The 13,830-nt window shown below is 39.3% G+C and overlaps 1 protein-coding gene across 1 annotated transcript; it reads right to left on the bottom strand.

The window, feature by feature from the left end:
* Window positions 1–161: 161 nt before the first annotated feature.
* On the bottom strand, window positions 162–8,417 carry ACRALDRAFT_207294 (uncharacterized protein; the record flags this gene model as incomplete). The annotated part of the gene is made up of 5 exons (XM_071022210.1): window positions 162–179; window positions 299–334; window positions 395–510; window positions 554–808; window positions 8,411–8,417. The coding sequence occupies 5 exons, from the start codon at window positions 8,415–8,417 to the stop codon at window positions 162–164; spliced, it is 432 nt and encodes a 143-aa protein (XP_070877105.1).
* Window positions 8,418–13,830: the final 5,413 nt, after the last annotated feature.

Below are 13,830 nucleotides of genomic sequence, written 5' to 3'. Positions count from 1 at the left end.
ACACTGGAACGAAGCGCGGAACCGATACGGATAGGCACAAGGTACAATTTACAGTGCTACGGTGTACTACGAAGTACTTTACCGACATACATACTAGGTACCAAGCCGGGTCCCGGCAGGCGGCGTGCTCAAGGCAGAGCCCCCGAGCTAAGCCTAGGTGGTTAGACCTCGATTGGGAACTCGTTCCTGACTGCGCTGTATTGTATACTTCGTACGTTATACGTTGTGTATATTCTACCTACCTCATGCAATTTATGTATATACACGGAAATATATCTAGTGTACTATTCGTACTTACAATGTACATTGGTACCACGAGGTAGCCCAATTCCGCCTAAGGAACTTGTGTGTTTCACTATCCCCTTAAGTTGAACCTACCTACCTTATATAGTACCAGGTGTCTGGGGTGTGACGACTGCATTGGGATGGGTTTACCGACGTCGAAGCTGCTGTGTATTGTACGTTGTATGTATGTACTTTGTGTGAAACCCCCATCTTGAAGGACGAGATCTTTAGCCACCTAAGGATGTACAACGTACGAAGGGGTTGGGACTTCGTTCTTGCTTGTGGTACCTCAAGCTCCGCTCCGTGCCTAGGTGCGTTGTAGTGTCGTTGCACAGCGCATGGATTGGGGGACTGGCAGGGATGGCAGATGTGCTCTGGGCCTGGATCCCAATGCAGCCGGTGATAAGTGATAAGATGTAGTGAAGGGGGGTGAGGTCGGTCACATTAAACCAACGCAAAATCCAAATCAAATGGATCGGCCATACATTACAACGTACAACGTACAACGTACATACAGTGACCCCTGTTCCCGTCGTTCCTTCCCTTTATTAGCCCCAGGTCCCTCCGGTTCAGCATGTGTACTGTACCGCGTGGATAAAGTACCGAGTACAACGACGGAAGAATGGAATATTCGACGGGTTATTCGACTCGTCTATTAGTAAGGTAGGGAGTAGAAAAGGGCAGTTTAAGGGCGAACCCCAGCCCCTACCTACCCGGGTTTAGGGGTTTATAGGTCAGAGCCCGATAACTGGTCAGACTGTCGACAGTCTTAGAACTTCATGTTAATAGTTATACCTCTGACCTGGCTCTGGTCAGAGTAAATTCCTCTGTTTAAGCTCTAACCTATACCCTACCTAACCCGGGTAGGTAGTTCTTTCCTATAAGTTACTATTAAGCCCGTATAAAGTACCTATTTCGTAATAAGCAGTTATGCTAGGCCTTATCTTAATAGGCTTAGACCTCCTTATAGGGCTATAGGATATTAGCCGAAAATCTATATAACTATACGATAAAGGTATATTTATAGTATAATTATATATAGATAGATCCACTTAATTTAGGTTTAACGAGCTTTAGCTAATTATATTATTATAATTACTATATTCTAAACCTGGCTATAAGGAGGTCTAAGAGCTAAACGTAAACGGAACCGTGACCCACGCAGGATATCTAGGGAGCTTTTTACGATAACGCTAATAATTCGCCCTTAATATAAGCAATCTGCCTATAATTATAGTAATCGACTATTAACGACTTAAGCTATCTTTTAGTATCTATATATTTTTATCGCGATATTAAGTTCTTTCTCTAGCGATCTTAGTAAGCTTAGATCTAGTTAGATTAGTAAGCTACCGCTAGAAGGCTATGTGCAGGAAGATTCCTATTAATATTCCTTTAGCGACGATACTATTATTAATAACTCTAGTAATATACCGGAAGGAATAGTCGCCGATATAAGAGCGGCCTGGCACTCTATACGAAATCGCCGTAGTTATATAGGCGGCTTATATTCTATTAAGACCTTATTAAAGGCTTAGGTTTAAGATTAAAAGCGAGCTTATTAGCTTATAGATACTCTCGGAGATAATAATATAGCGGCCTTCCGTTAGACCCTGCAGCGAGCTGGAGTATCTATTATCTTTTAGGAAGTTAACTATAATAAGGGAGAGGCTTATTCTTAATATAACACCACGATTATACGAAAAGAGCTGGATACTCTAATAACTAACGACTCCTTTACTAACTTTAATCCTTTTACCGACTAGGATAATAACACGACCACTATTAGTGCCGTTTACGATACTTCCTGGCTTAATACTTATCTCTAGTAGGCCTGGCCGTTACTTACTATATAAGCTCCTTATTTAGTTCGATGCCTCTCCTAGCTACTCCTAAATTAACGCGATAGCAGGGAGGATATTCGGCGGACTTATAATACCTCGAGGGATACGGATAAAGCTTTAATCCATCTTATTATCAGTATCTTACTGCGTGGATATACGGGCAGAATATACCGACTGCTATAATAGGTGCTTAGCTTATATATACTCTTTAACGGCACCCCCCGACGTGTTATTAACTCTATAGCGAGACTCGGAGTCTCTATATCGTATACCTATTTAAATAAGAAACTAAACGCGATATCCACGCAGGCTAAGGTATAGATTATATAGTGTATTTACCTTAGTATATGTCTTTATAGAAGAGGACTAATAGTTCGTGTCTTATATAGGAAGATATTAAGCGGGTGGCTTATAATCCGAACGCTATTATCGTGTATAATAACTTTAACTTTATAAACCGCGTTAAAGACCTTACCGGCGGTAAACAGGATCACTTTATTAACCTAATAACCTTACTTTTAGTAAGCTGCCCGAGCTTAAACGGGCCGATTATATAGCGTTAATTTAACCTCTAACGCTATTTCACGAAGACTATAGCGCTTGAACTCCTCCGTAGGAAGCTATCCCTTAACAGGGCGTCTTAATACTTTATCTCTCTAGCCCTCTTAAAGCAATTTGCTTATATATAGCCACCTATATACCCTGTAGTTACTACGGTGGACTATATAAACAGCCCGTACCTTTAGCTTAATGCTATCTTTAAGAATAAGGGGACTATTAAAGGCACGTATAATTTATATAAGGAACTCTTTAAGAAGAGGCTAGAGTTTAAGCCTAGTAAGCGGATAGTGCTTTTATACGGTAACTAGAAAACCACCTTGTTTATCTATCGTATTAAATAGTCCTAGATCGAGGCTTCGGATCTATAGGAGAGGAAAGACTAGATACTCCCTATTCTAGTATTCTTCTATATCGAACTGAACTATATCCAGATACTTTTCAGGATATTCTAGGATACCGGCGATTACTATATATATAATCCAACGCCACTATATTTACCGATATTTAGTTCTTTAAAAGGTCTAAGTCTATTATTAAAAGGGAGGCAAAATACTATTAAGCTCTACTAGCTCTTCTCCACGGTTTTATAGCCCGGGTTCTAGCTTATATTATTATAGAGCTATATAGTATTAGTCTTATTCCTCTGTCCGGCCCGTAGTATATCGATACTATCCGAGAGGTAATAATAAAACTTGTAGCCGATACTCCTAATAAGCTTAATAATATCATGGATCGTATATAGCAGAAGGTCTTTATGATCGATAGGTGGACCGGCGAGAGTGCTCGATACTCTAACGGTTCTATTAATATTAAGTATAGGAGCCACTATCGGTTAATATAGAGCGTAGAACTACTCTTACTACTACACGAGGCTATTCGTAACGGTAACTATGGTCTTCTTAGGGATATTATTCTATAGCTATTAGTTATATTCTGGGGTAGGAAATCCGGTAACTATAGGCCTAAGATGCTTTATTTTGCATAGCTTCTTTAAGTTACCGATAACTATACTCGCGACGCAGTGCTAAAGGGCGGTATAATCCGCTATATTACGACTAATAGTTAATATAAGAGTATCGATTTACTTCTCGAGTATATTAACGCCACGTATACGCTGGATATTAAGTATTATAAGAATAGCACCTATGATGTTAGCGCTACCTTCGAGAGACTAGCACTAAACGGTAACTATATCGCTATAATCCGGAAGGCGGTTAAAGGACTTTTATAGACTAAACTAAAAGGCACTTATATAACAGGCTCTACCGCTATTAATATCGTTAGCTACGCAATCAAGCTATATAATAATAGTATAACTACGCCTATGCCAGGCCGTTATATAGGCTGGGATGCCCCTGATATCGCCGAGCATAGGTAAGAGATTCTCCTTTAAAAGCTCGCTAGCTTTAATAAGAGTATTCTATAGCCTATTAATATAACTAAACAGCGCGGCCTTCCCGGTATCGTAGCTAATAGGGTGGGCGGCGAAGATAAAGATATTAACTGGTCTAATATAGGCGATGATTTATTTAATTATAACGATAATGCTATCTGGGATCGGGTTAACTAGGGTTAGGAGGAGGAGTCTTATATGAATATGGATATTAACGAGTAGGCAGGCGTAAGTAATACTAATTAACTTATAATTATACTTATAAGGGTAATAGCAGAGGTTATATATTACTGGTTTTAGTCTGCCTAACCTATTCCTATATAAGTAATAAATAATAAGAAGGCAGCTATTAACACTAACACCACCACTACTATCGCTATTATTATCATTATTATTATTACTATTATTATAATAGCGGACGCCTATGATTGGCCCTTAGATACTAACGATAAGATTGCCTCGTTGCCTTGTAAGTTATAGTTGCTATATATTTATAGCAGTCAGAACTCACTATCTTAATAGACTATCGTAATAAACGCCGCCGCCTTAAGCACTTAGAGCCCGAGCCCGAACCAGAACCAGAACTAGAGCCAGAGCCAGAGCCAGAGCCAGAGCCAGAGCTAGAGCTAGAACTAGAGCCAGAGCCTGAGCCGGAGCCTAAGCAGTAGTAGCAGTAGTAGTAACGTATATAGTAACTATAAATACCATATAATTATATAATATATACTAAGAGTATTAGTTAGTGGCCGTTAAATAGGTGAATAAATACCTAGTACCGGGTTACTCCCACCCCGCCGCTAGCGCTGCCTCGAGTCTCGCTAACCTAGTAGTACGCCGGGATCTTATCGCTAACGAAGCGACTTAAGGCGTCTTTAATACTAAGAAGATAACTAATATACCCGCTGCCCTAGTCTAGCTTATTAGTGATAAGGTCCCTAGCGGCTGCTAGCGTTATATAAAGAAATTTGGCCTTTGGGTTGGATATATCGTGCCGCCTAAAGACCTTTTGAAGATTATATAAGGCGCTTACGCTAATTATTTCTATAATAGCTAGGGAGCAAAATACTCCTTTAGAAGTAAGTTACTACGATAATTATACTATATTTATATGTATATAGACTAATATTTAGTAGTAGTAAGCAGTTAGGCCGCTATATCGAGTCCGGGCCCTGCCCTAATACCAACGCTAACGCTAACGCCCTCTGCTAGTCGTATATACTCCCGGCCGCCTACCCGACTACCCGCTTTCCCTGCTAGACTCGGGCTTCTGCTAAGATCTACTAGCCCTCTAGATCTTATGCATACTAAGGACTAATTTAAGAGCCTGACGGAGGATAAACGGGCCAGCGTTTATGTCTTACTGGAATTTTATATAGCGGCCCTAGGCCTGGCTAATTATAAGCTATAGTAGCAGTAGCAGTAATAGTAATAGTAGTAGTAGCAGTAATAATAGCAGCCTACGAGGTTATATTTAATTAAGGAGCTTAAGGAGGAGAGGATACGGGACAAAGTAAGGAAGGCAGCGCGGCAGAACGAGATGCCTCTGCTAGAGGTGAATAACGATAATATCGCGAGCTTACTTAATAACCTCGTCTAGGTAGTTAACTAGCACGATTTCGATATATTTATCCTATAATTATAATCCCTTTTTACTAAGCTTAGGAGCCCCAGGGGATAAAGTAACGTTAATATAGGGCACGTAACTAATTTACTAGCACGCGAACCTTTTTTTAACGTTACCCGTTATTATTAGGAGACCTTATTATTAATTACTAACACTACTAAATAAATATAATAAATACCAGCTTACTTCTTAGCTATCGGCTACCCAGGAGCCTTAGATTAAGTCCTTCTTTTTAACCTGCTTTGCTCGGCTTTATACGCCTCCTATTACTTATAAATATATACGAACCGCTTATAAAGATAATTAAGTAACTCGCCTCTATATAAGGTGTAGTGTTCCTAGTCTTTTAGACCCGGCAGAGTATCCGATAACGCACTAGTCGTAGGAATATTTAGGCCCTATAACTTCTTTATACAAGAGAAGAGTCGCGTAATCGAATACTATAGGTACGAGTCTATAAATATCTCCGGGATAATTATAAATCGACGCTCTTTATAAGGGATAAGACCCTGCGCCTTATCTTAATACCAGGAAGCAACGACCTTAAGAGCCACGTATATAAGTGATCCCTTCTACGGCTTTTCCCCTTACTTATCTTTAGGCAGGAGAGGCGGTATATCCTCGAGACTATTATTATAGGCGTTATAGTATACGTTCTAGTAAACCTATCGCTTATTCTTAATATCTTTAGGCTCCTATAGGTAATCTAAAATAGCCTTTCGGAAGCATATTACGTTAATAAGACTATAAAGAGTCTTATCAAGGTTCTTACGCTAATTTAGGTTACTAGCAGACCACTTTACACGATAAGGAATCTAAAGAGTGTCTACGGCACGGCAGGCTTAGGCTTAGGCTCGGGCTCGGGCTTATATATAGCGTTATCGTTACTGCTTATAACTAAGATATTAGAGTACTCGGCAGAGCTCTCCTTTAGTAATACCTCGACAAGACGAAGACCGCTTGGCTTACAAGGTGCGTGTTTATTAATATTCGTAGTAACTCGTCTTTTTCGTCGTTCTGACTTCTTAAGAGCCTTGTCTTAACCTAGACGATCGAATACCTAGTATAGCAGAAAGCAGTACCCGATAGCCTATAACTATATATCTTAATGATTCTCTGGCATAATAACGCCTCGAGCTACACGCCTAAACTTCTGCTAGAGGCTTACGGTAGTAAGACCGGCAGGAAGACTAAACTAGATAATAATACGGATATCTCTTATATCCATACCTATTCTAAGGGCCACCGTGGCGAATATAACTCGATATATCGAATCACTACGACTAAAGTTATCGTAAATAAGGTCCCGGTTAATAGGTCGAATATTAGTATTAAAACGCTGTATAGTATATCGAGCCTAAGACTTAGTAAACCCCTTTTAACGAATAAGATACCTTATTAGTTAAAATCAAGCCTTTATAAGTCTGGACTTGCTTTTAATATAGATAATCGTTTTTAGTACTATTATAGGGTTATCCGGGCTTACTTCGCTAAAAATAAACTCTAGGCGTCGATAGTCGCTTTAGAAACCCCGAAGAAGCGGCTAGAAGTAAATGGATATCTCCGGCCTATTAACTGATATCCTAATAATCTGTAGTATATCGTTAAAGCCAGTATACTTAAGAATATACCGCTTATTATCTCGATTAAGAGTCGTAGTATATCCGAACTAAGGAACGCGATAAGGGACTAGGGATCTTAGGCTATATAATAATATAAAGTCTAGCCTAAAGTCCTTTTATTCGGCCACTATATAAAGCTTATCTATCGTAAAGAGGCCTAATATAGAGTAGAAGCTAGGCTAATAAAGGATAGCCTTGAATTTCGAGTATAGGGCTTACTCGGGACTAAGTAAGATATAAGTGTATCGGCCTTTAAGTATTTAATCCTAGACGTCACGGTTCTAATAGTTTATACGTATTAGTAATAATTAGCTTTTTAACGATACTAGACTATACCTTTAAATACGTATCGGCGTTAACCTATACTAGATTAGACCCCGGAATACCCTTCCTAATCGTCTTGGTTTATAACTACCCTAGCTTTATAAGTGGTATAATCTGGATCGTGACTTTACCCGTTATTACTATAAAGGTATATAGAATAGCGCTTTTCCTATATCCGGTTAAGGCAACGAGTATCGTGTCTTTTTAGTCGAATATAAGATACTTAATAGTATCGATTTAACCCTTTTAAGCACTAGGCGTGTTCGTGATACGGTAAATAACGCTATTAATAAGCTCGCGCCTAAGATTAGATCGCTAAGCTATAGTGCGTATAAGCCACTCTAACCGCCCCTTAAATAGCTAACCTTTTATTATAGCTCCCGGGGTATTGTTAGGAATAGTTAACTTAATCTTCGTAATAATCTCGCGAATATATATTATTATCGGTTCGTTTATTAGCTCCTATATTAGTATATCGCTAACCTCCGTTTATAGGTCTACTACCGCCGCCGTGGCGGCCGCTATTAACGCTATAGCGTCCTAACGCGTTGGTTTTATAATATAAAAAAAATACCTATATATTTATATTAGTATAGCGATTATTTTAATATACTTTTTAGCCGATAAAAGGATTCCAAGCTAAGCGTAGGGGTATCGATATACCGTTAAAAACACGTTTAGAGAGCTGCCTTAATAATATAAGTGTTACGGGCTAACCCCGTAGAGATAAATCCGCTAAAGCACCGGATCTTCCGACTAATCATAGTATGCTCCTAGTGGGTCGCCGCGATATTATATTTAGGTCGTAGGCACTTATAGAGTTTTCCCCTTTCCTTTTTTTCTCCTTAGCTTTAGATAATTTAATTATTCGGCCTTACTCCGTAAATAACTCGTAACTAGCCGCTTATATATCTAAAGCTAAGCAAAACCTATACGCTACGCTAATAGAGATAGACTATTACTTCGATCCACCTCCCGGCGCTCCGTTACGCCTAGTAGGCGAGTCGCCTAAGGCTATAGAGTAGAGGAGGGAGATTATTAACCCTTTATAGACTTAAGTCGTGACCTTAACCACCTAAATCTAAGAATAACAGAACGCTATTAACTAGCTACTATAAGTAATATAAAACTAATAACGTATAACTACGCCTTATCTTATTATATTATCGGAAAAGACTATATAGGGCCCTTAGCCGCCCGTTACTACGCCTATACCCGATATAACGCCTATTCCGAACCTTAGGACTAAAGCACTTCCACTACCATAGAAGTTTAATAGTAAACGCTCTAAGTACACGAGCTAGTTATCCGAGATTCGCGAAAAGCTCCTACTTAATTAATATCTCTTCTAGAACGTTTACGAGAAATAGTATTTTATTAATGCCTACTTAGATAAAGCTCCCCGCCACGTTATTGCCTCCTTTTAGGCTATAAGCGGAACCGATAGTTAATATAACCCCGAAGACTTCCTTAATTACCTTAACTATATATATAAAGATATTAATAAATAACCCCGCGCGGCTAACGCCCTAAGAACGTTATACTAGCGTAAAGACTAAGCGTTTAGAAGCTTTATACCCGGTTTCGAAGAAAAGCTTATTATTGCCGGGGGAGGTTAATAGGATAATACTATAAAGATTATATTCCTAGAAGGAGCTCTTAGTAATCGCCTCCGCGCCGCCCTTATTACCGCGAAACTACCGAATAATTACTATACTTAGGTAACTAAAATATAAAGTATCACTTAGAGACTTAAAGCCCTCGCTATAAGGCTATGGTTCGGCTAAGCGCCACGTAATAATAATAATAATAGTCACGCTTATAATTATAACAGCGATATAAAGATAGGAGGAGTTAATTAAGTATAGACTAAGAAAAAAGAGATAAGAGAGTGCTATAACTACGGAAAAAAAGGATACCTCGCTAAAAGATACCGCTTAAAGAAAAAAGACGCCGAGGATTTTAAAAAGAACCGCGTAGCGAAGGTCTTAGTAGCCTTAAATAATAAGATAATCTATATAGGAGTCACGGATAATAATAAAGACTCGGAAAAAGAATAGCTTTAGTATAAAAACGGGTATTAAAGCCTATTATAAAGGAATAAAGGGATTAAAAAGAGTTTATATTATAGTCGCGTAGTAGTTATTTAGCTCTTATATAAGCGCGGATTAATAAAAAGTTAATTACCGCTTTTATAGATACTAAATATAACTATTATATAGCTATAAGTAAACGTCTTATAAAGTCCCTCCGCCTCCTATTAGTCGATAAAACTAAAAGACCCCTTTTAGGGTTCTCCGATACTATAGGGTCTATAAAAAGTTCCGGTATCGCTATATACGATCTTAAGATCGGTGGATATATATAACGATTATTCGCTTATATAATACTAGGATTAAATTATAATATATTCCTAGGGAAACTATAAATAGAATATAATAATATTACTTATTACGCGAAGAGATATCGCCTTTATTATAGAGTAGCCCGGATAGATATCCGACTCTAAGGCGAAAAAGAACCCGATAATATTAAAGCTATCCGTGGAGCTTAAGTAATAACCGGGTCGGTATTCGCCGGTATTATACGGCGATTATAAAGGAGATAACGGTTCGGTAAAAAGGAACTTACGCTTTACGCTATTAGTATTAAGGATATCGATAAGGCCCTTTAAGGTAAGTCCTTAATCGACCCCCGGAAGTATATCCTAGAAAAGATACTATAACGATTTCCGGACCTATTCTCCGACTTATAAATAAACCGCTTTCCCCTTTATTAACCTAGGGTTAATTATAAAGTAAACCTTATATAAGGGCCCGACGGTAAGGAGCCAGAATTACCCTAGGGCCCTCTTTATAATATATCTAAAGAGGAACTCTTAGTCCTACGGAAGACCCTTACTAACCTTATCGATAAGGGGTTTATATAAGCTAGCAGCTCCGCCGCTAAAGCTTTAGTTCTATTTATAACGAAGCTAAGAGGAGGGTTACGATTTTATTACGATTACTATACCTTAAATACGATCACCTAAAAAGACCGCTATCCTCTCCTACTAATTATAAAGATACTCTAAAACCTAGAATAAGCTAAGTGGTTTACGAAGCTTAATATAGTTACTATATTCTATAAGATCTAAATAGCCGCTAGCTATAAAGCGAAGATAGTATTCCGAACTTGATTTGGCTTATTTAAATAGTTAGTTATCAGGGGCATTCCAGTCAAGGGGCGATAAGAGATATTAAGGAACGTGTAGACGGAACCCGCCCCTAGGAGGACCCTAGGCTGGCACGTAAACGGGTTTATTTAAGTCAGTAAGAGTCCGTTCAAGACTTAGGGCCTTAGGCTCGGCTACCTACTAGGAGGATAGCCAGGGGACCTTAAAGTAGACGTTTTCCTGTTAAGTCCTGGAAGGGAGGGCTTAACGAATAATCTTATAATTATTCCCCCCCCCTAAGGTTAGCTTCGTAACCTATTCTTATTATAGTCTTAACGACTCTCTTTACTCCTTATATAAAAACCTATAATATTTTATTTATTCTAACCGTTTACGGGTATAACGATTATTAAGAGTTCGAAAGACTAGTTATTTTATAAATCCTACTACTACCCCTAGCTAGTACTTAAGATACCCCCTAAGCGTACCACCACTATTCGTACCCGGGATACTTCCCCCGCTACTAAAAGAGCTAAAGCCAGGCTATTAGGCGCCGATCACGAGTAATCCTTCACGCCCGAGTTAGAGGATAAAGATAGTAACCCTAAATTTAAGATTCGCGGATAAGCTAACCCGGACGCTTATAATCCTATAATAGGACTATTACTTAATTAGGGGACCCCCTAAGTTATCCGAATAGAACCCTAATTCGATATTAAAGACCTTAAGAGCCGCCCCCCCGGCACCCTATCGTCGGCGGAGCTTGATTTCCTGATTAAGCACTATAAGGACCGCCGAGCCTATAAGAAAAAGGAGAAGCGCCTCCTTACCCTTCGATAAGGGAAGGACCCCGATACCTCTAAGCGTGTACCCCGAGGGGACTCCCGTAAAAGTTAGTATAAGGTTCTATAAAAGCTCCCGGAATAGGACGGGCAGTCCTATAACTAGTTCTAGACCTTCGTCGAGGAACTTAAAGAGCGTTTTATACTTAACGATATTAAACCTACTAAACTAGAGAAAATACACCTTATATCTACCCTGCTACCGAAGATAATAAAGTCCCGCTAGCATGCCTACTATAAACGTATATATAGGAAGACTAGAGGTGCTATTTAGGAGGACCTTAAGTCGTTCCTAACTAAGTAATTAGTCGATAATAAGACCCGTAAAATATCTATAACCAAGAAGCTATTCTTAGACTAGACCCTATAAAAGCCTAATTAGTTCTATACTAAGTTTATCGATAAGCTTAACTTATTATTTAACAAGGTATCCTTACCCTTCCTTAATAAATAGCGTATATAGTTAATTTTAACGAAACTTAATAAGCTATTATATAATTAGATTATAATAGCCGGTATCCTTACCGATAATAAAGCACTAGGAGTTATAGCCTGGTAGGCAGAGATTACCCTTTTACGTAAAAATAAAAAAAAGCCACCCCGGAACGATCGCCTAAGGTATAATCGCGGCGAAAAGCGTGGGCGTAATAGTGCCCCTAATAGGGCCCGTACTATAACGGCCCGTCCTTCTATACCGCCTTAAGGTTTCGTGGAGTTAATTAAAGTAGACGACACGGAGACCTAAGGTCCCCCTAAAAGGCGCTATAAGAGTAATATTACCTGTTTCGGATATAATAAGAAGGGCTATTACCGGAATAAGTGCCTAAAGGAAACCTCTAATTTAGGTTAGTTATTAGGATACTCCGTTAGTTAGAACCCTAATAACCTACTAATTAACCCCCGGGCCCCTGTTATTAAATAGGCTTAGGCCTAGGATAGGCCGCTGTTTTAGCCGTTCTTTGCTAGTAAGGGCGCGATTAAGGCGAAGTTAGAGATACGGCTAAGCGGCGGATAGGGCCGCCGGAGCGCTAAGCTTAACGGAGGCGCTAAGGTTAACTTAATCGACTAAAGAGCCCTACCCCCTAACTATAAGCCCTTAGGCCCGCTAAAGAAACTAAGGTAGGTTATCCTAGGGGTTAAAGTATAGTCCCTCGGGACTCTTAAGACGTATATTAAGGTTATAGATAGCTAGGACTAAACCCGGATATACCCTATTAAGTTCGAGGTGCTAGATATAGACCCGGATAGATCCTAGATTATCCTTAGTATACCCTAGTTAGTTAAATATAACCCTATTACCTCCTTCCAAACCGGTAAATAGATATATCGACTTTATAAGGACAACCTTAGGGGCGTCCCAAGCCGGAGGGAGCTAAAAAAAGCTAAGGAGAACTCTTAGTTAATAGTTCGGCTAGTAAAGTCGAGCGCCCCCCGTATTAATAGGGTTATAGGTATAAGGTAGAATACCCCCGGAGAAGCAGAGGATATATTACCTAATAGTCCTTTAATCCCCGTTATCTAATTAGACCCGTCCTATCCCCTACCCCCTATACCCCCTGACTATATATAATATAATAAAGGAATTCTAGTATATATTAATCCAGGGCCCTATTAAGAGGAATTAGACGAGGAAGTGCCGGAAAGCCTTATCCCCGAGTAGTACCGAGAGTTCTAGGATATCTTCGATATTATAAAGGCCGGCTATTTACCCGCCTACTAGTAATAGGACTACGTGATTAAAATAAAGGAAGGTAAGTTACCCCTATTCGGCCCTATTTATCCCCTAGCCGAATAGGAGTTAGCCGTGCTATAAGACTATATTAAGGAAGCCACAGCGAAGGGATAGATCCGCCCCTTATCTAGCCCTACGGGTACCCCGATCCTATTCGTGCCGAAGAAGGGTAGTTAACTACGGCTATATATAGACTACTAAGGCCTTAATAAGGTGACCTAAAAAGACCGTACCCCTTTACCACTAATACACGAAATCCTTAACCGCCTCGCGACCTTTATAGTATATTCTAAGCTAGACCTTAAGGACGTATATTATCGCTTAAGAATTTAAGAAGGGGATAAATAAAAGACGGCCTTTAGGACTAAGTACGGGCAGTTTAAGTACTTAGTAATACCCTTTAATCTATATAATACCCCGGCTAGCTTTTAGCGCTATATTAATAAAGC

This window comes from Sodiomyces alcalophilus, assembly GCF_042370955.1.
Source record: "Sodiomyces alcalophilus JCM 7366 unplaced genomic scaffold ACRALscaffold_2, whole genome shotgun sequence".
NCBI classification, from domain to species: Eukaryota; Fungi; Ascomycota; class Sordariomycetes; order Glomerellales; family Plectosphaerellaceae; genus Sodiomyces; species Sodiomyces alcalophilus.
The sequence above is the reverse complement of the archived record's forward strand: the minus strand, read 5'-3'. Positions and strand labels throughout refer to the sequence as shown.